This window comes from Carcharhinus amblyrhynchos, chromosome 24, assembly GCF_965287045.1.
Source record: "Carcharhinus amblyrhynchos chromosome 24, sCarAmb.v2.hapA, whole genome shotgun sequence".
Classification (NCBI taxonomy): domain Eukaryota; kingdom Metazoa; phylum Chordata; class Chondrichthyes; order Carcharhiniformes; family Carcharhinidae; genus Carcharhinus; species Carcharhinus amblyrhynchos.
Window position 1 is genome coordinate 2,340,096 of NC_137347.1, and position 27,826 is coordinate 2,367,921.

Sequence of the window (27,826 nt, forward strand, 5' to 3'; positions counted from 1 at the left end):
GATCTTTTGTTCACAAGTTGAGTGCTCCGAAGCTGTGCCGCTTTAATGTACACACAGTACACTGGAAGAGAGCTTCCCTTATCAAACATGGACGATACGGTGGCAGATGGACTTCAACCCGGATAAGTGTGTGGTGGTGGTTCATTTTGGCAGGTCAAATGGGATGAAGGAATATAATATTAAAGGTAAGGCTCTTAGCAGTGTGGAAGATCAGAAGGATCTTGGGGTCAGGGTTCATAGGACTCTCAAATCAGCTTCGCAGGTAGAGGATGTGGTGAAGAAGGCGTTCGGTGTACTGGCCTTCAACAATCGAGGAATTGAGTTTAGGACTCGGGAGATAATACTGCAGCTTTATAAGACCCTGGTCAGACCCCACTTGGAGTACTGTGCGCAGTTCTGGTCACCTCATTACAGGAAGGATGTGGAAGCCATTGAAAGGGTGCAGAGGAGATTTACAAGGATGTTGCCGGGATTGGGAGGCATGCCTTATGAGGATAGGTTGAGAGAGCTCGGTCTCTTCTCCCTGGAGAGACGAAGGTTGAGAGGGGACCTGATAGAGGCGTATAAGATGTTGAGAGGTATTGATCAGGTGGATTCTCAGAGGCTTTTTCTCAGGGCTGAAATGGCTGCCACAAGAGGACACAGGTTTAGGGTGCTGGGGAGTAGGTACAGATGTCAGGGGTAAGATTTTCACTCAGAGGCTGCGTGGAATCGGCTGCCAGCAGTGGTGGTGGAGGCGGATTCGATAGGGTCTTTTAAAAGACTTTTGGATGAGTACGTGGGACTTAATAAGATAGAGGGTTATAGGTAAGCCTAGTAGGTGGGGATATGTTTAGCATAACTCTGTGGGCTGAAGGGCCTGTTTTTGCTGTAGTTTTTCTATGTTCTACCTGTTGAGCATCCCCCAAGGCCATCTTGGACTCAACACAGTTGGCTGACAGAGCTATGTGGAATGGATAGGATCAGCAAATTCCTTAATAAGACAGAATAAGCGCTTTAGCAACATAGGAATTAGGAGCAGAATTAGGCAAATACAGTCCTTTGAGCCTGCTCCACCATTCAATCAGATCATGGCTGATCTCTCCCTAGTCTCAAAACTACCTCCTACCTGTTCCCCGTATCCCTTTAACACATTCTTTTTTTAAAAATCAGAAATATATTTATCTCCTTCTTGAAAACATTTAATGATTCAGACTTCATTGGGCTATGGAGCAGTGAGTTCCATATATTCACCACCCTCTGCAAGTAGTAGTTCCTCCTCAGCTTAGTTTTAAATCTACCACCTTTCAACCTATTTCTGTCAGCTCTTGCTCTAGATTGCCCCACACAAGGGGAAAGACTTGATCTAAGTTTACTTTTTCAATCGCTTTTAGTATTTTATATACGATCAGATCCCCTTTCATCCTTCTAAACTCCAGTGAGTATAAGCCCAAGTAAGCTCTCCTCATACATCAACCTTTCATCCCTGGAATTAATCTGTTGAACCACTTCTGAACTGTCTCCAATGCCACCACATCCTTCCTCAAATAAGGAGACCAAAGCTGCACACATTATTCCAGATGTGGTCTCACCAACACCCTATACAATTGCAACAACGCGCTTCTACTTTTATACTTTAGTCCCTTTGTAATAAATGCCAACATCAAATTTGCCTTTCGTACACGTGCTGTACCTGCATTCTGATTAACACAATAGTAAGGAAGAACATTAGCCTGGGTGATGTGGAATCTGTATGGGTGGAGCTGTGGATGTCAAAAGACAAAAAACGTTAGTGGGAGTTGTGTACAGACCAAACAATAGTAGCGAGGTTGGGAATGACATTAAGCAGGAAATTAGAGGTGCGTGCAGCATGGGTACAGCAGTTATTATCAGTGACTTCACTCTACATATTGATTGGGTTCATCAAACTGGTGGCAATGCAATGGAGGAGGATTTCTTGGAAGTATAAGGGATGATTTTCTCAATCAATATGTCAAGGAACCAACTAGAGAGCTGCTGTCGTAGAATGGGTATTGTGTAATGAGAGATTTTGATTAGCAATCTTGAGGCGTAGGAGTGACCATAAAGTGGTAGAATTCTTCATTAAGATGGAAAGTGACACAGGTAAGTCTGAGACTAGGGTCTTGAACTTGAAGAAAACTAACTTTGATGGTATGAGACATGCTTCGGCTAGGATAAACTGGCAAAGGATACGAAAGGGGTTGACATTGGATAGGCAATGGCAGAAGTTTAAAGAACACGTGGATGAACTTCAACAACTGTAGATCCCTGTCTGGCATAAGAATAAAACAGGGAAGGCGGCTCATCCATGGCCAACAATTAAATCAGGGATAGTGTTAAAGCCAAAGAGAAGGCATTTAAATTAGCCAAGGACCGGGGGGAATTTAAAATTCAGAGGAAGACAAAGGGTTTAATTTGGAATATGACAGCAGGCTTGCAGAAAACTGACTGCAAAAGCTTCTACAGATATGTGAAGAGAAAAAGAGGGTGAAGCCAAATGTAGGTCCCTTACAGTTAGAATCAGGTGAATTTAGAAGAACGAGAGAGGATCTCATAGAAACATATGAAATCCTGATGGGACTGGGCACATTAGATGCAGGAAGAATGTTCCCATTGTTGTGGAAGTCTAGAACTAGGGGTCACAGTCTAAAAATAAGGGGTGAGTCATTTAGGATTGAGATAAGGAAGAACTTCCTCACTCAGAGTTGTAAACCTGTGGAATTCTCTACCACAGAAAACTGTTGGGCTAGTTCGTTAAATATGTTTAAGAGGGACTGGATGTGGTCCTTAAACCTAAAGGGATCAAAGGGTATGGAGAGAAAGTCGGAGTGGGGTACTGAGAGTACATGATCAGCCATAATCATATTGAATGGTGGAGCAGGCTCAAAGGGCCAAATGGCCTACTCCTGCACCTATTTTCCATGTTTCTCTAACCAGGACATTTCAGTAAATGAGATTTCCAACTTCAAATTAACAAACTGTGGAGAATTAATTGTAATATTTAGTTCAAGGACATTTAAAAAAAAAACCTAACCACAATATAAAAAAATGTACTTTAAATAAAATATTTAAGAAAACAATTCATCATGCAATGTGAGTCCCAAAAGCAGGACTGGGTTTAAGAATTCTATTATCTACTAACTGGGCTAACTGACTCATCAGAATTCCCTGCACAAAGCCTTTCCAACTTGTTCACAATACAGACTACAACATGTAGCCAGTACATTAAAAATAAAATATTGCTAAGTGATTGAAATGTACCTTTCTGCAGCATTAAACTAGCTCCGGGGAGCAATCTGGAATGGAGGAACAGGCTACAAGTGGCAGGGGCCTTCCAGCCAACAGGAGTAACAATGATTAAAAACGGCATGATATTGCAAAGCGTCAGTGAGCACGGAGACTTTGGCATCCAAATTCTTAAAGGTGAAATTAAGGAGGTTAAAAAGACCACAGATATTACTTGGGTTTTCAAGCAAGGGAATAGAATCTATAAACAAAAAAGGCCATGTGCAACTTTTTTGAACATCATTGGTTAGTGGGAGCAATTCAACACATTAGGAAAGGTCTAAACACTTTACAAAAGGGCATGGAGAGGTTTACTCGGATTTCACTAGTGAGGAGGAACTTCGGTCATTTGGGAAGGTTGGGACAGAGAAAGTGAAAAGATAGAGGTTTTCAGAAGATGACAGTTTAGGCGAGAGTGGACAGAGAAAAACTATTCCCTCTGGTCAACGAATTCAAAACCATTAGCAAACAATCGCAAGGGAAGATGAGGGGAATGTTTGCGCTCGGGGAGTTGTCGGGATCCGGAACACACCACCTGAAGAGGTGATGAAGCTGATTCCATAAATAATTAATTTAAAAGGTTAAGTGTACATTTCTATATTCTAGATGTACCTCCTTTAGCTTGAAGGAGAAGCAGGATTTTTACACACAAACAGCCAGTCTGTTCTATCTAAATCAACATTCAGCTAAGGCACAGTAATTGCTTACTGCAACAGAATATTTACCCTGATGATTCTTATATTGAATTAACAATTCCCTTAACCTGCCACAACTCAAATCACAGCAGACTGTGTGACACAGATGTTAAGGAGGTTGTGTCATTCATTCCAGTAACTGCCATCACAGCTTATGTTTACCAATAAAGCTGTGCTAAGATTATCAGTGGATATACATAGTACTGGAGAGACAGCAATAGACGGGACGGACTGGAATACAAAAACCTGCTTTTCTCCGGGACCACACAGGGCTGTGGAGGCCAAGTCAATGAGTGCCTTCGAGGCAGAGGTAGAAAGGTTATTGATCAATGATGGGACCAAGGGTTAGGGGAAGAAAGCAGGAGAATGGGGGTGAGAATGTCAGCTATGATTGAATGGTGGAACACATTCAATGGGCCGAATGACCTCATTCTGCTCCTAAATGACCTTATGGGATGAATATGAAACTTCACATCTATATGGCACATCTCACATTTCAACCCCAATATTGAGGTGAGGGAGGGAGGGAGGGAGGTAAGGGAGGGACGGAGGGGGTGGGGGGGAGGGATGAACGGGAGGAAAATGGTCAAAAAATTTTCTACACTATCATATAAGTTTGTTAGCTCATTTAACACTTAATGACTGCAATATAAGTTTCTATTATCTGCCTGAATGTTTCAGAGAATGGGGAACCAGCAGGAATCAGGTCTGGGAGAAGGGTGCAGACAAAACTTGCCGTCTGGGAGAGATCACTCGTTTCTACCTAGTGTTTTATATCCTTATTTTGAGCTTTCTCAGTTAATTTGACAAATAAGCTTCAGTAATATAATCCAAGAATAACTGCTAAACGCAGGGACTGATTATAAAGAATTGGTTATAAAATATTTCCAGCTGACATCCTTTTGTATGGATTGTGGTGATGTTAGTTTTGGGGTTTCTGAAGTTAAGCTAGATTTCCCATAGCTTTCTCCTTGTCTCAAGGCAATGGATGGATTGAATGAGCCACAATGCACAGGGAGGAGAGTGATATAATTACAAAAACTATTAAAAATGGTGCTGATCCAGGCATTTATTTCAGCAGAACTTGTTTCAAAGCAGAGTGGAAACACCATTTCCTATCTATTGGGAATAATCAATATTTGCCAGCTTTTAGGAAGGAGATTTCTTCACAGCTACTTGCTTACCATAACAAGCATGGTCAGAGGGCCCGCAGTCTGACTAGAGCACTGGAATCTTCTGCAAATTCTCTGGTGCTCTCACCATCTAATTTCACTTCTTGCATTGATACACAGCTCCATGGAGCTGTGCCACACATATCAAGGACTCAGCCAAGGATTAAGATTTCAAATGTTTCTGACATCGCAGTCATTTGTAAATAACAGAGCTCCAACAAACTGAGTTATCTCCAACTTACCCATCAGCAAACATTCAGCCACCCCATCCTAGCTCCTAGCCAACCACCCCCTACACCACCGAGTGCCAACCTTTCCAATTGCCAGTCCCAGTTGTGGCCTCATAACGGGTGTTGATGGCTTGCCTGCTCAGAAGTCACTAGTCTATCAGAATAAAATGGTAACGCCTTTGTCCTTTCAGCATCTTACTCTAATCCAAAGTCTGGTCACTTACTTTGAGTAGGTATTTGGTGCGATTGTGACCCATAAAGTGACAGAATGGAGTCCTTTGAAAGTTGCTTCTTTCCAGAGTCCTCCATTTTCAGGTTGGGATCAGCAAAGAGGTTCAGGTTTTCAGCTCCATCCTGTGGAGTGGAGGTCAAAGCCTGTGGAACAAAATGTTCACACAATGATGTTCTCAAACACACTGAAAACGTTCCCATGTTACTGTCAGAGACAGTATTTCTTTGCTTACATTCAAACTCTCTACCCGAACTATGTAGACAAAAGCATTCACTAGAATGGGTGGAACACTGTCACTTCTCATATTGATGACACAATAGGCACTGTATCCCATCACTTGCACGTGGACACATATACAAATACTGACAGAGACACTTATGGGCACGCGTGCACAGACAGAGGCAGACGAGTGCATGCACGCACAGGCAAAGACAGAGACGTGTGTGCATGCACAGGCAAAGACAGAGACGCATGCATGTGTGCACACACGCACAGGCAAAGACAGAAACGCATGCACGTGCACACAAAGACGCACACACGGACACACGGACAAAGACAGAGACACGTGTGCACGCACACGGGCAAAGACAGACACGTGCGCACGCACACGGGCAAAGACAGAGACACGTGCGCACGCACACGGGCAAAGACAGAGACACGTGCGCACGCACACGGGCAAAGACAGAGACACGTGCGCACGCACACGGGCAAAGACAGACGCGTGCGCACGCACACGGGCAAAGAGACGCGTGCGCACGCACACGGGCAAAGACAGACACGTGCGCACGCACACGGGCAAAGACAGACACGTGCGCACGCACACGGGCAAAGACAGACACGTGCGCACGCACACGGGCAAAGACAGACACGTGCGCACGCACACGGGCAAAGACAGACACGTGCGCACGCACACGGGCAAAGACAGACACGTGAGCACGCACACGGGCAAAGACAGACACGTGCGCACGCACACGGGCAAAGACAGACACGTGCGCACGCACACGGGCAAAGACAGACACGTGCGCACGCACACGGGCAAAGACAGACACGTGCGCACGCACACGGGCAAAGACAGACACGTGCGCACGCACACGGGCAAAGACAGACACGTGAGCACGCACACGGGCAAAGACAGACACGTGAGCACGCACACGGGCAAAGACAGACACGTGCGCACGCACACGGGCAAAGACAGACACGTGCGCACGCACAGGCAAAGACAGGCACGTGAGCACGCACACGGGCAAAGACAGACACGTGAGCACGCACACGGGCAAAGACAGACACGTGAGCACGCACACGGGCAAAGACAGACACGTGCGCACGCACACGGGCAAAGACAGACACGTGCGCACGCACAGGCAAAGACAGGCACGTGAGCACGCACAGGCAAAGACAAGCACGTGAGCACGCACAGGCAAAGACGGACACGTGAGCACGCACAGGCAAAGACGGACACGTGAGCACGCACAGGCAAAGACGGACACGTGAGCACGCACAGGCAAAGATGGACATGTGAGCACGCACAGGCAAAGACAGACACGTGAGCACGCAAGGCAAAGACAAAGACACGTGTGTGCGTGCACACAGGCAAAGGCAGAGATACGTGCATGCACAGGAAGGTAGACAAGACACACACACAAAGAGGGACACATGACGACATCCTGACACACAGCCCCCACATCCCCAGTGGAGATTATATTTCTATTCCTTTGCTGGATGTGGATGTCACTGGCAAGGCCAGCATTTGTTCCCATCCCTAATTACTTTCAAGATGGTAGTGGTGAACTGCTTTCTTGTGCTGCTGCAGTCCATTTGGTGCAGGAAGAAACAGAGAATAGAAGCAGCAATAGGTTGTTCCATCCTTCGGGCATGCTCTGTCATTCAATATGATACCTGATCTCCCTTCTCAACATCATATTCCCACCCTCTCTCGAAAGCCACTGACACCTTTAGAATCTAAAAGTCAATCTATTTCCTTCTCAAATATACTCAGTGACCTGACCTCCATGGCCTCTATGGTAGAGAATTCCTCGGGTTCACTATCCTCTGAGTGAAGTAGTAAACACAGTGAGAAGTCTCAACACCAGGTTAGAGTCCAACCAGTTTCTTTGATAGTAATCTCACAGGCTTTCAGAAACTTTACCGTTTCCAGGATTGTGGATACAAATGGAAGGTTGGTCCCTCAAGCCTGCTCTGCCATTTAATATGATCATCGCTGATCTGACTGTAACCTGAACTCCATGTTCCCACCTACCCCCAGTAGCTTTCAATCCATTGCTTATCAAGAATCAACCTAGTTTTGCCTCAAAAATACTCAAAAGTCTCTCTTGCTTCCTCTAAAGGTGGTGGATGCAGAGTTCCAAAGATTTCTCTATCCTAAATCCCTAATAAATCCCTTATTTTTAAACAGTGAGCCCTAATACTAGATTCACCCATAAAAGGATCTAAGTAAAATCAATAGCGCAAAGCTCGAGTGTTTCTGAAAAATCTTTCGTTGAAGATTTTCATCTTGAGCTCATCCGGACGATTTACGAAATGTCCTGTTGAGTGCATGATGAGAAGTTTTGATAAAAATGTCTCTTTTTGAGCAATACTGAAATACAGGGGCACTAGATGGAGGGAATGATGCATGTCTGTTACGGTTGAGTCACCCCCTCATGCTGGCCCAGAAACCCTACATTGCAGGTTTTGAATAATTCATCCAGTATAGAAGGATGCAGCACCAGTTCCGAGTCTGGGAAATCTCAATACATACCGTGCTTGGGAAAGGGCTGGAATCAGGTATTGGGTTGGAAACCATGGGTCCAAAGAGATCCAGGTCACTGGTTGGTGCTGTGTTTAGATTCGAGGTCCCATTGGAGGCAGGAGCAACAGCAGGGGCATCTTGGAAAGAAACAGAAGTTTCAGAATATCAGCCAGGCAACAGCTTCTGAACTGAAACCCTGTCACACAGGGCAAATTTTACTCAAGCAAAACCACAGAAAAAAGTTTATAAAAGTCACAAAAGAGAGAGCATTAGGTATCTTAGACTTGATAGAAAGCATGGGCAGCTACATAGATATCATTGCACAAATTGTTGCTGCTTCTCACCTCCAACTCAAAGCAAGGCAAATTTACAATTTTACAAAATGCACCAATCTACCAACTGACCTTGACACTGTTCTCACCAGTTGTGGTGTCCAGGGTTATGTTGCGGCTCAGTTGGAAACATTCTTGCCAAGTCCAGGAGGTTGGGGGTTCAAATCCCACTCCAGGACTTGAACATAACAGATAAGGTTGCAAAGATGTTAAACTAAGGCCCCACATATCCCCTCAGGGTGTGTGTAAAAAATCCCACCTGGCCATATTCATCCCTCAACCATCATCACAAAAGCAGATTATCTGGTCACTATCGCATTGTGTGTGCGGGCTTGCTGTGTGTAAATTGTCTGTTGTGTTTGCTACATTAAAACAATGACTACACTTCAAGAGTATTGAATTGGCTGGAATGCACTTTGAGATGGTTGCTGGCTGCAAAAGGCAATGCAAAGCTCTGTAATTTTCTTTCACTTTAAGCTAACCTAACCGGCTCACGATCTAGTATTTCACATGGTGTGGTGTCACATCTATTGTTATTCCACTTTCCTTAAACAACCCAAGTAAAATACTTTGGCTTTTTTTTTAGAAAGAACTTAGCATTAACTTCTAAATGCCAAGGAAAATAGAGACACACAGAGCTTTGTGTGACCAGCACCAGAACTGATGAGGGAAAGAGGCCAGGATCTGGGTTGAAGTATGTTATTGTCCTAAGAACGTTTACCATGAGTATTAAGGAAAAGCTGATCACCAGCAATGTGTACAATCGCTCTAACACCTTGCATGGCATTCACTGCAACTAATTCTCCCCTGAAGTACAATTTGCTCATTTGTACAGGGCCTCTTTAAGCATAGGGCAGGTTGTTTGATCAGGGCGAGGTAAAAACAATAAACAGGGAATAGGCCAAGGTGCAGCAAGTTACTCTGACAGGTCACTGAAGTAAGAGATATAGTAAACAGGATGCTGTTTCTCAACCAATTAAAACGGGACATCAGGAAAATGTAAAGTTATTAAAAAACACTTCAGAATGAAACTTAAACTAAGCCCTCAGCACAGCCTCTAACATTTTATTACCCTAATCCACCAAAAAGCCCTTCCTTCGGAACTCCTACCCAACTTGGTCAGCAGTGATAAGCTATGAACTCCTTGAGCTCTCCAGTGAAGGGAATTAAATAAGAGTCCTCAGTTTAAGATTGACATTTAAAGATGTGAGATATAAAGAAGATATAAGGAACTGTTGAATGTGCACTTTGCTCAGGATCTTCACTTGAAGACCACACCAACAAATTAAGGAAAACATGGCTAGGAACTCGAGAAGCAAAGGCTGCTGTACAACCGTGAGGAACAGTGTGTTGAGAGAGCAGAGACAGTAACTCTTACCTAGTCCCAGCAGATCAATAGTCGGGCCAGCAGGTGTCGAAGGGCTCGTTTTCAATTGCTGCTGTTCATCTTTCTTTGGTGGCTTAACGGGAAAAAGAATTTAAAGCGGTTCACTAAGTGTCACCAAAGACAGGTTTCGTTCAGCATAATCTGGAAGGCCTCGCGAGGCGAGCGGGAATTGTTAACCCTGAACAGACACAACACAAAGGCCAAATAACTTGTTCAGATGAACAGTCACAGAAATCAAGCCTTAACTCTCTCTCTCTACAGATGGTAAAAAGTCTGACAACACCAGGTTTTAGTCCAACCTATTTATTTGATAACATACTCACAAGCTTTCGGGGTTAGCCCCTTCGTCAGCACGAAGGGGCTAACCCTGAAAGCTTGTGAGTATATTATCAAATAAATAGGTTGGACTAAAACCTGGTGTTGTCAGACTTTTTACTGTGTTTACGCCACTCCAACGCTGGAATACCCACATCATGTCTACAGATGGTGCCAGGGCTGCTGAGTGTTGTCACTAGTTTCTATTTTAATGCCAAATAACTCATTTCAGAGCTGAGAGGAGAAGTGCAGCGATCGGAAACTGCACATTTGTTCCAATCATTGTTAGTGATCCGAGTGATTTTTTGTTGCCCCAATGATGTTTCCATGGACACCTTAGCGAGACAAATTTACTCAAACGCTCCCATTTACAACTGTTACAAATTTCTTTTCCTTGTCTCATCATTTTGTTTCCGATTATAGAATTAGATTTATTCAAAGGTTTCCAAATTTTGCCACAACTATCCAACAGGCCTCCACTAGATCGGCAGTCCGTTCAGTGGAGACACTGCTTCCCAGTCTAATTGTTATACTTGCAGTTTGATTACTCTCGCTCGCTCACTAACTCACTCCCCTCAGACTGAGCCTGGGGGGTACAGACAAACCACGCACTCACCACTTTAACTTTCTCAAAGATAACTGGCGGAGTTTTGCTCTCCTTTTCTTCACTCTCTTTCTTCCATTTGCTGTTTTCTTTCTGGAAGAGAAAAGCTGCAGCTTTAAGCAGACTTGGGGTGGGGGAGTGTGGAACAAAAACTCTGTGGCAGGCAGTCGCCCAGCTGAAACCTCTCTCAATGCAGATCTTCACAAATCTCGTGGGATGCAAACATGTTAATTTCTGTAACTTTAAATGCATTTCTGATACGTAAGAGGCCTTAAGTGTCTTCATTCCTCTAAAGGCATCAGATAAAGCGGCCATTTCGCTGACTGCAAAAACCGTAAGCATGTTTTAGAGTTAAAAAGAGGGTCAGGAGAATGACCATTCGTCCTCTGCCAGGACTTGCTGTTCATAAGTCCTGTACAATCATGTGGTCCCAAAGACAAGATGGTGAATGGTTCTTTTTGAATGAAACTACAACTTAGTAATACATGCAGGTGGGTTAATCTGCATAGTGTGACATGTGGAGGCTTCAGAATTACATAAAGGGAACAATGAATCCTGAAGTGTTTTCATAGAAATTGCAGGCAGAGAAAAGGAAGGTAACAATCCATTAAAAAAAACCCATCTATATGACATATTATATATACACACACACACACACACACACACACACACACTTACATGGCAGTAATCAGAGAATGCTTGAAAAGAACAAAGTGCAATATTCCAGAACTTTAATTGCTCATCTTTATTCCAATCCCAAAACCCTCACTGCCTTCCAGGTCATGGAGGAACGGGTTCTCGAGGTGGCAGTGATGAATAAATCCAGCTGAATCGTGTATGTTGTGAAGTTGAGTTTGTGAACTTGGAATCTGATGTTGGTAAAAATGCCAGAGGGAAAATACCGAGATGTCCCTTGAAAAGCTGGTGTTTTGTTTCAGTGCTTGGAAGTTTAAAATTCAAAGTACACACAGAGTCCAAGCTGAAACATTTGTACCAAAAAGTCAGGCAGTAGCCTTGACAAGACAGTCTTTTTTAAAGTTTAGCCCAATGAATTTAAAGTAGGCACTTAGCTCTCAGGAACCTATAAAATTTGAATTTGATGGTGTTGACAACATCAGAACAATTCTACTGTAGGAAAATTGATAGATCATCACAGGTATAAATGAGAGTCGGGGGGGGAGGGGAAACAAGAGAGCAACAGAACTACCACCTCTCAAGGAGGACAGAGCAGCTCCCATCTCTGCCAGCTTCAGATATCTCTGAAGAGACTACACCATCTAACCAGTGAAAGGTACCAAATCAGAAAGAACTCACAGACAGAGGAATTCCAAAAGTTTCAGAAAGCCACAGAACCTGGTTGTATTTTTGAGAGTGACTGAATTCTACTTTTTTTTAAAGAATGGATGTTGTATTTATTTGAACAGCATTTGAATGGGATCTTATTTTATTCGGTATGTTACTTGTTTAATTAAAGTTCCCTGTTAGTTAAATAAATAAATTGTTAGGGGTTCATTTTAAAGAGAGTGTCAGGTACTTCTGTTAATTACCTGCTAGATGTTACTGAAGAACAGTTCACATCTTCTCACACACTTAACAGGTTACAAGGTGAGGTATTCCTCTTATTTGGCATTCTCAAAAGGGGCCAACCTCTGCATCGTAACATGTACAAGGCCAGAGAAGATTGTGAAAGAGTTGGATATTCTGCCTAAGCCTTCCATTCTGATCCAGTACACTCATGATTTGTAGAATTTCCATCGCGGTTGCTGAAGGAAGACTCACTCACCCTGAATGCAGTGATGTCAATACTTCTATCCAAATACTTCTTCTTTTCATATTTGTCTCTTATGAAGCTCTCCACAGCTCTGAGCAACAAGTTAAAGGTATAATTAAAAGACAAGTGGATCTCAAAACTCTAGGCAATATGCTGACCAGGCTCCACACCAAGAGAGAGGCTGCTGAATAATCAGTATGAATTTGCCATGGGATTCCGAAGTGAGCTACCACAACCATTTCTGGCTCCAAAACCTCTTACTTCCACCTTCATTGTAATACCCACCAGCTGCTGAAACCCTCCTCCATCAATATGTCAGCTCTAAGCTAAACTGCACCAAATACTGTCCAGGTCACCCTCCCATCTTTCATTCTCCTTTAACGTGAACTCACCCAAAACCCTCCTGTCTGTGTCCTAACTCACACCAATATTCAATGTTGGCTGCTCCTCTTCTCAGATTATGTTCAGATGAAGTGTACTGAGGTGCGTTACTGCATTAAGGTAACAATCTGTTATTGTCAAAGGGAGGTGAAGGGAAGGAAACTCTTCCCTGTGTCCAGCTCATTTCGGAATCCCGAAATTCATACCGGCAAATTCATACCGGATTATTCAGCAGCCTCTCTCTTGGTGTGGAGCCAGGTCAGTGTATTTCCTACTGTAAAGAAATCCAACTTAACTAAAACCCCCTATCCTTCCGGGGACCATATCCCTCTATTCCCATCCCATTGATGTACTTGCCAAGAAGCCCCTTAAAACTCACAACTGTATCCGCTTCCACTACACCCCCCCACCCCAGCAACGAGTTCAAGGCACCCACTACTCTGGTGTAAAAATTCTGCCTCATACATCTCCTTTAAACCTTCGTCCTTGCACCTTAAACCTATGCCCCCTAGTAATTGACTCTTTCACCCTGTGAAAAAGTTCTGACTATCCACTCTGTCCATGCCTCTCATAATCTTGTAGACTTCTATCAGGTCTCCCCTCAATCTCTGTCACTCCAGTGAGAACCGACCAAGTTTCTCAAACCTCTCCCCCTAGCTAATGCCTGCCATACCAGGCAACATCCCGGTAAATCTTTTCTGTACCCTCTCCAAAGCTTCCACATCCTTCTGGTAGAGTGGTGACCAGAATTGAACACTATATTCCAAGTGAGGCCAAACTAAGGTTCTATAAAGTTGCAATATGACTTGCCAATTTTTAAACTCAATGCCCCAGCCAATGAAGGCAAGCATGCCGTATGCCTTCTTGATTCCCTTCTCCACCTGCATTGCCACTTTCAGTGACCTATGTACCTGTACACCCAGATCCTTTGCCTATCAATATTCTTAAGGGTTCTGCCATTTAGTGTATATTTCCTGTCTGTATTAGACCTTACAAAATGCATTACCTCACATTTATCTGGATTAAACACCATCTGCCATCTCTCTGCCCAAGTCTCCAACCGATCTATATCCTGCTGTATCCTCTGATGATCCTCATCGCTATCTGCAAATCCATCAACCTTTGCACCGTCTGCAAACTTACTAATCAAACCAGTTACATTTTCCTTCAAATCATTTATATACGTTACAAACAGCAAAGGTCCCAGCACTGATCCCTGGGGAACACTATTTGTCACAGCCCTCCATTCAGAAACGCACCCTTCCACTGCTACCCTCTGTCTTCTTTGACCGAGCCAGTTTTTTATCCACCTTGCCAGCTCACCTCTGATCCCATGCAACTTCACCTTCTGCAACAGTTTGCCATGAGGGATCTTATCAAAGGCCTTACTGAAGTCCATGTAAACAACATCCACTGCCCTACCCCCAATCATCTTCTTCACTTCCTCGAAAAACTTCATCAAGTTCATGAGACACAACCTCCCCTTCACAAAACCATGTTTCTTCTCACTAATATGTCCACTTACTTCCAAGTGGGAATAAATCCTGTCTCGAAGAATCCTCTCCAATAATTTCCCTACCAATGATGTAAGGCACACTGGCCTATAATTACCTGGATTATTCTTGCTACCCTTCTTAAACAAAGGAACAACATTGGCTATTCTCCAATCCTCTGGGACCTCCTCTGTAGCCAGTGAGGATACAAAGATTTCTCTCAAGGCCCCAGCAATTTCCTCCCTTGCCTCTCTCAGAATTCTGGGGTATATCCCATCAGGCCCTGGGGACTTGTCTACCTTAATGTTTCTCAAGAACCCCAATATTATCACCTTTTTGATCTCAACATGACTCAAACTATCTACACATCCTTTCCCAGACTCATCATCCACCAAGTCCTTCTCTTTGGTGAATACTGACGCAAAGTACACATTTAATACCTCACCCATTTCCTCTGGCTCCAAGCATAGATTCCCTCCCTTGTCCTTGAGTGGGCAACCCTCTCCCTGGCTACCCTCTTTATATATGTATAAAAAACCTTGGGATTTTCCTTAATCCTGCTGGCCAATGCTTTTTATGACCCCTATAAGCTCTTCATACTCCTTGCTTAAGTTTCTTTCTACTTTCCTTGTATTCCACGCTTGCTTCATGTGTTCCCAGCCTCCTAGCTTTGACAAATGCTTCCTTTTTCTCTTTTGACTAGGCTCACATTATCTCTTGTTATCCAAGGTTCCCAAAACTTGCCATACTTATCCTTCATCCTTACAGGAATGTGCCAGTTCTGAATCCCTATCAACCGGCACTTGAAAGTCTCCCACATGCCAGATGTTGATTTGTCCTCAAACATCTGCCCCCAATCTACATTCTTCAGTTCCTACCTAATATTGTTGTAATTAGCCTTCCCCCAATTTAGCACCTTAACTTGAGGACTACACTTGTCTTTATCCATTAGCACCTTAAAGCTTACTGAATTGTTATCACTCTTCCTGAACTGCTCCCCGATTGAAACATCGACCACCTGGTTGGGCTCATTCCCCAGTGCCAGGTCCAGTATGGCTCCTTCCCTAGTTGGGCTATCTACATACTGTTTCAGGAAGCCCCTCACAAACTCGCCCCATCCACACCCCCAGCACTAAGTGAGTCCCAGTCAATATAGGGGAAATTAAAATGTCCCACCATAACAACCCTGTTACTTTTACACCGTGCCAAAATCTGCCTCCATATCTGTTCCTCAATCGCCTGCTGGCAGTTGGGTGGCCGATAGTAAACCCTCAACATTTTGACCACACCTTACCTATTCCCGAGCTCTCCCGCTATTACCCCGCTGTATGAGCCCTCCGAGGTGTTCTCCCGGAGTGCAACTGTGATATTCTCATTAACCAGTAGAGCAACTCCCCCACCCTTTTCACATCCCCCTCTATTCTGCCTGAAACATCTGTATCCTGGAATGTTAAGCTACCAATCCTATCCTTCCCTTAACCAAGCCTCTGTAATGGCAACACATCGTAGTTCTAAGTACTAATCCAAGCTCTAAGTTCATCTGCCTTACCTGTTACACTTCTCGCATTGAAACAAATGCACTTCAGTCCACCAGACCCTCTCTGATTAGCAATCCCAACCTGCCTGCTGTTTCTCTAAGTCTTACTGGCCCTACTCTCTGGTTCCCCTCCAGCTAATTCACTTTTGCTTTGGTTCCCAACCTCTGCCAAACTAGTTTAAATCCTCCCGTGTGACACGAGCAAACTTCCCGGCCAGAATATTTATGCCCTTCCAGATTAGATGCAACCCATCCTTCTTGTATAGGTCCCATCTGCCCAGGAAAAGACCCCAATGGTCCAGATATCTGAAACCCTCCCTCCTACACCAGCTGTTTAGCCACATGTTGAGCTGCACTATCTTCCTATTCCTAGCCTCACTAGCACATGGCACAGGGAGTAACCCTGAGATTACTCCCTGCTTTTTAACTTTCTACCTCTCTAAACTGCTGCTGCAGGGCCTCATCACTCTTCTTGCCTGTGTCGTTTGTACCAATATGTTCTACGATTGTGGTACATATTGTCCTACCATTATACTCCAGCTCCCTTGCAATAAAGGCCTACATTCCATTTACATCCATAATTATTTGCTGTACTTGCACGCTAAGTTTGTGTGATTCTTATACAAGAACACCCAGATCCCTCTGTAGTCTCTCTCTGAAGTTGTGCCTATAGAATATAGCTCCGTGGACTCAATCTCAGTGTGAGCTTTGTAAAGGATACTGGTCCGCTTGTGGCCGCTTGAAGTTTGGAGGGAGGTAGGCTTCGTACAATATCCTGGCCTTTGCGTTTCCCATTTCTTGAATGCACTATTGTAGACAAAAGCACAAGGATTCAGGCAGTTATTGGAACATTTCACCAGCTCCATCAGCATGGTGTTAATCCCAGTCAGCGTTATGCTGCACCTAGCATCCTTTTGCACCAGGGCAGAGAGGTTTTCTTAGAATGCTCTTGACACCCAATTCCTGACTGGGTTTAGCACTGTGTTAGCATTTTATGACAGTTACACGCACCTACCCACACATGCACTGTAATCTCAAACTCTCATTAATGCTCTTCAAAGGAAACCTAGCTCAAGATATTCAACAGGTTCTACTGGATTCAGACCAAATCTAGCAAAGTTCAAACGAGTGGCATAACAATCAGTGATACAACAATCAAAAATACACACCAGTTTCAGTCAGCAACAGTGCCCAAGGTCAGAGTCATAGAGGTTTACAGCATGGAAACAGGCCCTTCGGCCCAACTTGTCCATGCTGCCCTTTTTTAAAATCCCAATTGCCCACATTTGGCCCATACCCCTCAATAGATAGGGTTACATCATACCCACGTAATGATCTAAATGCCTCGACTACTACCTCTTGCAGCTTATTCAAGACACTCACCACCTTCTGTGTGAAAATATTGCACCTCTGGACACTTTTGTATCTCTCCCCTCTCATCTTAAATCTATGCCCTCTAGTTCTATATGCCCCTACCTTTGGGAAAAGATATTGACTATCTACCTTGTCTATGCCCCTCACTATCTTATACACCTCTACAAGGTCACCCCTCAGCCTCCTATGCTCCAGAGAAAAAATTCCCAATCTATTCAGCCTCTCCTTATATCTCAATCCATCTAGTCCCGGTAGCATCCTAGTAAATCTTTTCTGCAGTCTTTCTAGTTTAATAATAACCTTTCTGTAATAGGGTGATCAGAATTGCACACAGTATTCCAAGTGTGGCCTTACTAATGTCTTGTACAACTTCAACAAGACGTCCCAACTCCTGTATTCAATGTTCTGACCGATGAAACCAAGCATGCCGAATGCCTTCTTCACCACTCTGTCCACCTGTGACTCCACTTTCAAGGAGCTATGAACCTGTACCCCTAGATCTCTTTGTTCTATAGCTCTCCCCAGTGCCCTAGCATTAACTGAGGAAGTCCTGCCCTGGTTCAATCTACCAAAATGCATCACCTCACATTTGTCTAAATTAAACTCCATCTGCCATTCATCATGAATTCGTCATGACATTTGTCGGGAGAGGGGGGGCAGGGATGGGCAGGGTTCGCTCAGACGGGCGTGAGCAGATAAAGACAGCAAAGTGGTTGCTTCATGCGTCCATTGTCAGGAGTCGGTTAACTGCTATTGAACAGAACCCACTCAGGTTACTTGACCACGCAAACTCAACACCCACAGGGGATCAGCTTCATTGCAGTTTTCTCAGCAGACACCAGTCGGTATAAAATTTCACTTTTCGTTTATTATCCAGAAACTCATTTCTGTAGACGAGAAATGCTCTTTTGGTGATTTCCCTTTAGCACACTCTCTTCATCTTTTAGTTCTGTGGGATCTTTTCAATCTGCCCTGGACATTAACATTAATGTATTGTACAAGAGAGAGCAGTCACAATGGCACACCATGACTCAACACTGCACTCAACAGCCAGGCTTAGATTGTGTGTTCCAGTCCTATAGTGGAACGTGAGCCCAGAATTTTCCAAATTGGAATGTGTGTGTGATACTGAGCAAAGAGTATAAGATGACAATTGTTGCCTTATCCACATTAACTACTCACCCCCTGCCTCTCATTCTGCTCCATCCCTTGGCCCTGCTCTGTCACTCACCCTGCTCTGCCCTCCGCACCCAGCATCCTCCCTGTCCTGCACCATTCCCCCGCGCCATGGTGTGCAGTACCTGTATCTGTTCTGGTGTCCATTGGTCCAGATTGACTGATTTCACCTTGGAGATGTGCACTCCAAGGTTTCTGTGAATTCCAGCACAGCGAATGCACACAAACACTCCCAGGTTCCACGAGGCCCATCTTGGTCCTACAGGAGGAACAGAGAAATTTAGAACCAAAGACCTTAGGTCAAAAACAGCAGGTGCGAATGACAGCAAAAAACCCGAAGGTCGGGGAAACAAGTTACTCTTAAAGAGAAACAGAGAATGCTGGAAATATAGCTGTGTGGAGATCAACAGTGTTAGTGCTTCAGGTTGGTGACTTTTCATCAGAACCAGACAAAATGAGAAAGCGTATTCACAGGAAAGAGAAAGGAGGGGAGAAGAACAGCATATGATAGGGTGGAAGGTGGGAGACATTAAATGACAAAAGGGATAACAGGTACAAGGCAAAAACAGAGGTAAAGAAACAAATGAGAGTGATGGCTATGATTTGAAATCTCTGTTGACTTTGGAATAGCCTCCTCCTGTGATGTACTGTACGATTGATCAATGAATGCCACAGTGTCAGATCAACGGTGTAAAAAACAATCAATCCAAGCGCCTCAGCCACTGGCAATGCTGTTTCCTGTTGCATTCTTGGATTTCCCTTCAACACCGTTCAATCTGTTTTTATTGATTACTGCCCTGAATATAACAATAATTATACATATATATTCATAATTCAAGCCCACCACTCAGCACTCCTCCCCTAGCCTCCTGTCGTCACAAACATCACTCTCTCACACATCACCGGCAAACAAAAAAACCCACCAAGCCAGCAGAAACCATCTGTGCTGAACCTCACTTACCACTTCACAATGATATACAAACATCCAAACTAAACGGAGAAATAGGCAATTCTGCCCCTCGAGCCTGCTCCACCATACAAAAGATATCTGTTTGTGTTTCAAATTCTGCATTACCATCTAGCCTGATAACTTTTGTTTCTCTTGGCCAACAAGAATCTACCTACCTCTGTTTTAAAAATATTCAGTCACCTGCCTCCATCCCCTCTGAGGCAGAGAGCTCCAAAATCGCACAATACTCAGAGAAAATATCTCCTTATCTGTGTCCTATAAGGGCATGTCCTAGTTCTGGACTCACCCACAAGAGGAAATGTCCTTCATGAGATGAAGGAGCAGCGCTCTGAAAGCTCATGATTCCAAATAAACATGCTGGCACTTTAACCTGATGTTGTGAGACTTCTTACTGTGCCCACCCCAGTCTAATGCCGGTATCTCCATCTCACTCCAAAGGCGGATTGGCTATGCTAAATTGCCACTTAGTGTCCAAAAATGTGCAGGTTAGGTGGATTAGCCATTGGAAATGCACGGGGTTATGGGGATAGGACAGACGGGTGGGCCTGGGTGGATGCTTTCTCGGAGTGACAGTGCAGATTTGATGGTCTCTTTCTGCACCGTAGGGATTCTATGTTCAACTCCTTTTGTACAAGCGATAGTATTCTATGAACCTTTGCTGCAACTTCACACTAACTTTCAACAACCCGTGCATGACCGTACCCACCAGTGCTGTACCCCAGTGTTATACAGTGACAGACCCGCCCCCACCAGTACTGTACCCCAGTGTTATACAGCGACAGACCCGTCCCCACCAGTACTGTACCCCAGTGTTATACAGTGACAGACCCGCCCCCACCAGTACTGTACCCCAGTGTTATACAGTGACAGACCCGCCCCCACCAGTACTGTACCCCAGTGTTATACAGTGACAGACCCGCCCCCACCAGTACTGTACCCCAGTGTTATACAGAGACAGACCCGCCCCCACCAGTACTGTACCCCAGTGTTATACAGTGACAGACCTGCCCCCACTAGTACTGTACCCCAGTGTTATACAGTGACAGATCTGTCCCCACCAGTACTGTACCCAGTGTTATACAGTGACAGACCCGCCCCCACTAGTACTGTACCCCAGTGTTATACAGTGACAGATCTGTCCCCACCAGTACTGTACCCCAGTGTTATACAGTGACAGACCCGCCCCCACCAGTACTGTACCCCAGTGTTATACACTGACAGACCTTTGTCAGGTGGGTGGGAGTTCTGATCACAAACAGGGCACAAAGACACAAACTCAATTTACATGAAGAAAGATTGGAATGTGAGTGTTTACAGGTAATCAAGTCTTAAAAGGTACAGACAATGTGAGTGGAGAGAGCATTAAGCACAGGTTAAACAGATGTGTATTATTTCCAGACAGGAAAGTTAGTGAGATTTTGCAAGTCACGGGGATTACAGATAGTGTGACATGAACCCAAGATCCCAGTTGAGACCATCCTCATGTATGTGGAACTATCAGTCTCTGCTCAGCGACTCTGCACTGTCGTGTATCACGAAGGCCGCCTTGGAGAACGCTTACCCTGAAGATCACTGGCCGAATGCTCGTGACTGCTGAAGTGTTCCCCAACAGGAAGAGAACATCCTTGCCTGGTGATTGTCAAATAGTGTTTGTTCATCCGTAGTCTTAGTGTCTGCATGGTCTCCCCAATGTACCATGCCTCGGGACATCCTTTCCTGCAGCGTATCAGGTAGACGACATTGGCCGAGTTGCAAGAGTATGTACCGTGTACCTGGTGTCCTCACCTGAGATGATGGCATCCATGTCGATGATCCGGCACGTCTTGCAGAGGTTGCTGTGACAGGGTCGGGGTCACTGTTCTCCTGAAGGCTGGGTAGTTCGCTGCAAACAATGGTCTGTTTGAGGTTGTGCGGTTGTTTGAAGGCAAGAAGTGGGGTTGTGGGGACGGCCTTGGCAAGATATTCGTCTTCATCAATGATATGTTGAAAGCTCCGGAGAAGATGTCATAGCTTCTCCGCTCCGGGGAAGTACTGGATGACGAAGGGTACTCTGTCCGCTGTGTCCTGTGCTTATCTTCTCAGAAGGTTGGTGCGGTTTTTGGCTGTGGCGTATTAGAATTGTCGATCGACGAGTCAAGTGTCATATCCTGTTCTTATGAGGGCATCTTTCAGTGTCTGGAGGTGTCTGTTGTGATCTTCCTCATCTGAGCAGATCCTACGTACATGGAGGGCTTGTCTGTAGGGGATGCCTTCTTTAACGTATTTAGGGTGGAAGCTGGAGAAGTGGAGCATCGTCAGGTTATCCGTGGGCTTGCAGTACATTGAGGTGCTGAGGTGGCCGTCCTTAATGGAGGTGCACATGTCCAAGAATGTAACCGATTCCGGAGAGTCTGATGGTGGGATGGAACTTGTTGATGTCATCATATAGTTAACTTGTTAATGTTATTATGGGGTTTAATGAGATTGAGGGTTATAGATAGGTCTGTAGGTTGGTAGGTGTTGATGTGATCGGAGCAACTCGTGGGCCAAAGGGCCTGTTTGTGCTGTAGTGTTCTATGTTCTATTATATAGTGACAAACCCAACCCAGAGTTATACCCCAGTGTTGTACAGTGATGCATCTGTCCTCACTAGTACTGCACCCCAGTGTCATACACTGACAGACCTGTCCCCACCAATCCCAGTGTGATATAGTGACAGATCTGTCCCCACCAGTAATGGACCCCAGTGTTATGCTGCGATGGTTGAGATCTGCCATACAGTCCAGGTTCCTATTTAGAATCCTGGCTAGTACGCCTTGTGATATTTGAGTAATACCCTGAACAGTGGGGCCAGGTAGAGACAGGGAATTTTTACAAACATACAGCGTGACTCATGCTGACTGTGTACCGACACAAGCGATAACTCGTTACGCCAGAACTGACTCACAACCTGTTTACAGAGGAGATCCTGATAAGTACCACTCAAAATTCCAGCAAGAGTCAGGTGTCAAAGGAATACAGCAATCTGGTGAAAATGAGAACATGAACTGACCGTGGAAGACAACAGGAAACACAAAGAACAATGCCATTGCTGTAGGCCAGACCTAACGATTTCCGTCCCTCAAGGACATTAGTCAAGTCAGATAGATTTTTACAACACTTGATAATGGTTTCTTGGTCACCATTAGAGTTTTTTTTTGAAGAGATACAGAGACAGAAAGAGAGAGAGAGAGAGAGAGTTTGGTGTGACCCAACAGAGCAAGCAGCTTAGTTAGTGTAAGCAGGCTGGTTGATACCTGCAGGAGAGCAGACAGTTATTATCATGTGGAGAATAGTAAAAGTTTTTTTTGGATGATGTACTTAACAGACATTTAGACCTTCAATTTAGCAATGATAATCTGAAAGGATACTAGGGATTAAATAGCAACAGGGAGTCAGAGGAGTTTGCCCTCACTTTCATTTCTTCATTATAAGCACGTCACAAATCCTCTGTAATGTCTCAGGGGTCGGGACAGCTGTTTAGGGACTGCACAGGGAATTCCATTCTGTTGGAAAAAGGAACACATCCCGGAAGCTACCGCATTGTGTGTGAAAGGAACCTGTTGAGAGAGCCAAGTCAGGGAGTAAAGTACAGACCGGGGCGGGCAGGGTGGGGCAGGGGCAGGGCGCACCTGAATGGATATCAGAGTGAAGCAGAGATACTGCCTTCCTAGGGGGGAGTTTCACTTCAAGCTGATGTCAGTTAGTCCCCACACCAGATTCCAGTGATGAATTAAATATCCATGTAAAATTAAACCACTTCACACCAACGTCACAGCTGCAGTATAATACACCCTCAGCTTCCTTTACAAAGGCATCTCTCAGTCCTCCCTCCTAAAATGCTACAAAGCTGAAGCTGGAGTGGTGTGTTTTACAATTCACTTTGTCGTTTCATCTGCTGTTCCGGCTGTGGTGTTTTGCTGACCTATACTAAACTCTCGTTATAAATACTGTCCCCCTCAGTAAAACTTTTACTTCCTCAATCTTGGTTTCAGTCTAAATGGCTTCCTCTTGCCTTGCTTAAAAACCTCATACATTTGCATAACCATACTGAATCAACGACTGAAAACCAAATGGCTACAAATAGTGACAGGCCAATTTTCAAACACACCAAAACAAAATCTGTCAAAGGATTTTACACCACAGCTCCTTAAACTGCTACACCCAGCATCACACATCTCCGTGGTGCCAATTCACCTCCCTGTAAGTGGAGCAACTGAGAAAAAAGCTAGCAAGTTCAGCAGCAATTAGGGAAGTCAAATCAAATGTTGGTCTTTATTTCAAAGGGAATGGAGTACAAGAAATGGGGAAGTCTTGCTAAAACTCTACACGGCACTAGTTAGACCGTACCTGGAATACTGTGAATAGTTTTGGGCCCCTTATATAAGGAAAGATATACTGGCATTGGAGGCAGTCCAGAGAAGGTTAACTAGATTGATCACAGAATCTATACAGTGTAGGAAGCCATTCGGCCCATTGGGTCTACACGAGCTCTCTGACAGAGCACCTTATCCAGGCACACCCGCTACCCTAATCCTGTAACCCCCTCACATGCACATCTTGGAACACTTGTCTAGTGGCTCTGGACTTGTGCAGCTTGCGCTTAAGTTGTGCTTCAGCAAGACACCTTGCTTCGTGAGTTTGACAGACCTTGTGGATGAGGCAGCGCCAGGTAGGGCGGTTTTCTGCCAGCATTTCCCAGGTGGTCGTGTCAACGTCAAGCGACTTCAGGAAAGTTTTGAGTGTGTCTTTGTAATATTTCTTCTGCCCTCTACGCGAGCGTCTTCCAGCAGAGAGTTCCCCAAAAAGAAATTGCTTGGGTATGCGCTCGTCCAGCATACGGATGACATGACCTGCCCATCGGGTCTGTGCTCTCATCAGCAGTGTGTGGACTGATGGTAGACCTGCTCCACAGAGTACTTCAGTGTCTGGTACTTTGTCTTGCCATCTGATGCATAATATTCTGCAAAGACAAGTCATGTGGAAATGATTGAGCTGTCTTGCATGCCTTCGATACATAGTCCACGTTTCACAGGGATACAGGAGGGTAGTGAGTACCACGGCGCTGCAGACTTTTGTTGCTGGGCTGATTCCTCGACGTTCCCATACAGTGGAGCGTAGTCTACTGAAAGCAGAACTTGCCTTTGCTATTTTGCAGTTAACTCCAGTCACTGCTTGGGAGAGGGTGCTGCCAAGATAAGTGAACTGGTCCACTGCCTGTAGCTTCTGCCCTTTTATTGTGATTATGGGTTGTGTGCGCGGTGCATGAGGAGCAGGCTGGTGCATGAATTTGGTCTTTTTAATGTTGATGGTGAGTCCAAAATTGTCACATGCCGTGGAAAATTTGTCCATGTTGACTTGCATCTCTGGCTGTGACAGTGTACAGGGTGCAGTCAAACAGGAAGTCTCTCAGAACAGTCTCTTTCACTTTGGTAATAGCTTGAAGTCTCCTCAGGTTGAAGAGCTTCCCATCCACTCTGTACTTGAGGCTGATTCTAGCAACACTGTCCTGGAAGGCATCATTCAGTGTGGCAGTAAACATCATGCTGAACAGTGTGGGTGCGAGCACACAGCCCTGTTTGACACCATTGGTGACTGGGAATGCCTTAGAGGATTCTCTGGTCATCCAGTACTCTGGCCATCATGCTATCATGGAACTGGCGTACCATCTTAATGAATTGGGAGGGGGCGGGGGGTGCAGTCGAACTTTGACACGATCCTTCACAGGCCTTGTTGGCTGAGTGTCGAAGGCTTTCACAAGGTCAACAAAGGTTGTGTCGAGCTTGTGATTCTGCTCCTGACACTTCTCCTGAAGTTGGAGCACAGCAAAAATCATATCAATAGCCCCATGACCTTTGCGGAAGCCACACTGACTCTGGAAGGAGGCCCAACTCCAGATGAACGACCAGACGATTTAGCAGGACTCTTGTGAGGGTTTTTCCTGTGATGGAGAGCAGCAAGATCCCTTGGGGTTGTCGCGTACTTGTTGATTGCTGCCACATACTTGCTGATTGCCCTTCCTCTTGTTGAGATGTGTGATGGAAGCATCTTTAAGTTCCTGAGGCACGGATCCTTGCTTCCAAAAGGACTGGAACAACTCGGTGAGCTTCTCGATAAGTACAGAACTAGCAGCTTTGTAGGTCTCTGTGGGTATGGCATCTGCCCCTGGGGCTTTGCCACTGAATAGCTGGCTGACAGCTTTCGTGACTTCGGCTACAACCAGTGGGTCATCCATGGCGCTGTTGATATCAACCTGGGGAATCCTAACGCCTCATTGTTAACAGATGACAGTCAGTTGAGGACGGCTTCAAAGTGTTCAACCCAACTCTGCAGGAACTGAGCCCTCTCTGTAATGACAGTTGTACCATCTGTACTCAGGAGGGGGAAACTCCTGAGGGATTGAGGTCTGTAGAGGATGTTGAGGGCTTCATAGAACCGTTTCAAGTCGTTTGTCAGCGTATCCCTGTATTTCATCTGCCCTGGAGCTCAGCCAGGCATCCTGCATTTTACACAGCTTATTCTGGACTTTATCAGTGAGCACTGATAAAGGTGTTTATCTTGACAGCTGAAGATGGGTCATTCTGACAGGCCCGATGAATATGGTGCTTTTCAACAAGTATCTCCTCATCATTCTCATCAAAGCAATCATGCTGCTTGCGGGAAAAAGGCCCAAGCATCTTCGGTGCAGATGTATGGACAGCGTTCCCAGTCATCCTCAGCGCTGCCTGCGAGGCGTTTCCCTTTGTGGGAGTGTCTAGCACTGGAGAATATAATCCCAGAATAAGAGGTTGCCCATTTAAGACAGAGATGAGGAGGAACAGCTTCTCTCAGTAAATCTGTGGAATTCTTTACCACAGAGGCTAGGTCATGAGGTATGATTAACGCTGAGATAGGCAGGCTTTTGATCAGTAAGGGAATCCAGGTTTATGGGGCTAAAGTGGGAAAATTGATTTGAGAATTATATCAGGTCAGTCATGGTCACATTGAATGGCAGAGAAGATTTAATGGGCCAAATGGCCTACTTCTGTTCCTACGTCTTATGGTCTCAAACATTCTTGAAGCTACAATATTCTGCAGAAAGGTCACTGGCCTGCAATTCACTCACTCTCCACAGAAACTGCCTAGTCTGCTGAATATTTCCAGCATTTTGTTTTAGATTTCCAGTGTCTACAGTATTTTTCTTTTCTTCTACAAAGCACAGCGTTTTTTTTTGTTCACTAAAACTTTCCATTTAAACTATCCCGTCAGCAGAGTCACGCATTCAAGCCGTGTGCAGTTCCCCCCACACATTGAGGGGGTCCTGGGCAGGCATATACTTGACCCCACAGCCGTCGGGAACCAGCCTCTTCTCTGCTAACATCTCATCAAGATCCTCGGCGTTGAACTTGGTGAAGCCCCATTGCTTGGGGATGTGGATCTTTTGCCTCCCGGGGAACTTGAACTTTGCCCCGAGGGCCTCCTCGATCACGTGCTCTTTGTTCTGTGTCTTGGTTCGCACTGACATGATGATCTGGCCAATGTTCACCCGCGCCACAGCATTTAAACAACATAAATTAATTTAGATAATGTAGAAAAGCAATAAAGTATTGGAAATAGCCAACAGGCTTGGAAGCATCTGTAGACACAGTAAGAAGTTTCACAACACCAGATTAAAGTCCAACAGGTTTATTTGGTAGTAAACGCCACTAGCTTTCGGAACGCTGTTCGTTTGTCAGGTGAGTGGAGAGTTCAGAACTCTCCACTCACCTGACAAAGGAACAGCGTTCCGAAAGCTAGTGGCGTTTACTACCAAATAAACCTGTTGGACTTTAATCTGGTGTTGTGAAACTTCTTACTGAGTTTACCCCAGTCCAACGCCGGCATCTCCACAGCATCTGTAGAGATAAAGTTAATGTTTCAAAGTGAAACCCATCAAGTAGCAACACTAACACAGACTGTCTAGACATTATCACACTGCTATTTGTGGGAGCTTGCCATGTGTTTTCCTATGTGATAACAGTGACTACACGTCAGCGAAGGTTGTAAATTGCTCTAGAGTGTCTGAGACGCATCACTGTACATATGCGTGGCTGTTTTAATGAAACCAGTTAGCAGCCAGCTAGCAC

The 27,826-nt window shown here is 45.0% G+C and overlaps 1 protein-coding gene across 1 annotated transcript in view; it reads right to left on the reverse strand.

Moving 5' to 3' along the window:
* The window catches only part of LOC145357897 (stromal membrane-associated protein 2-like), a 63,581-nt gene that overhangs the window by 4,077 nt on the left and 31,678 nt on the right, over positions 1 to 27,826 (reverse strand). Inside the window, exons 2-8 of the mRNA XM_080211458.1 lie at positions 18,859 to 18,992; positions 16,905 to 16,990; positions 12,785 to 12,863; positions 11,014 to 11,094; positions 10,074 to 10,155; positions 8,373 to 8,500; positions 5,607 to 5,757 (exon numbers count right to left, since the gene is read on the reverse strand). Of these exons, the coding sequence (XP_080067584.1) occupies positions 5,607 to 5,757; positions 8,373 to 8,500; positions 10,074 to 10,155; positions 11,014 to 11,094; positions 12,785 to 12,863; positions 16,905 to 16,990; positions 18,859 to 18,992 (741 nt within the window). The remainder of the gene's footprint in view (positions 1 to 5,606; positions 5,758 to 8,372; positions 8,501 to 10,073; positions 10,156 to 11,013; positions 11,095 to 12,784; positions 12,864 to 16,904; positions 16,991 to 18,858; positions 18,993 to 27,826) is intronic.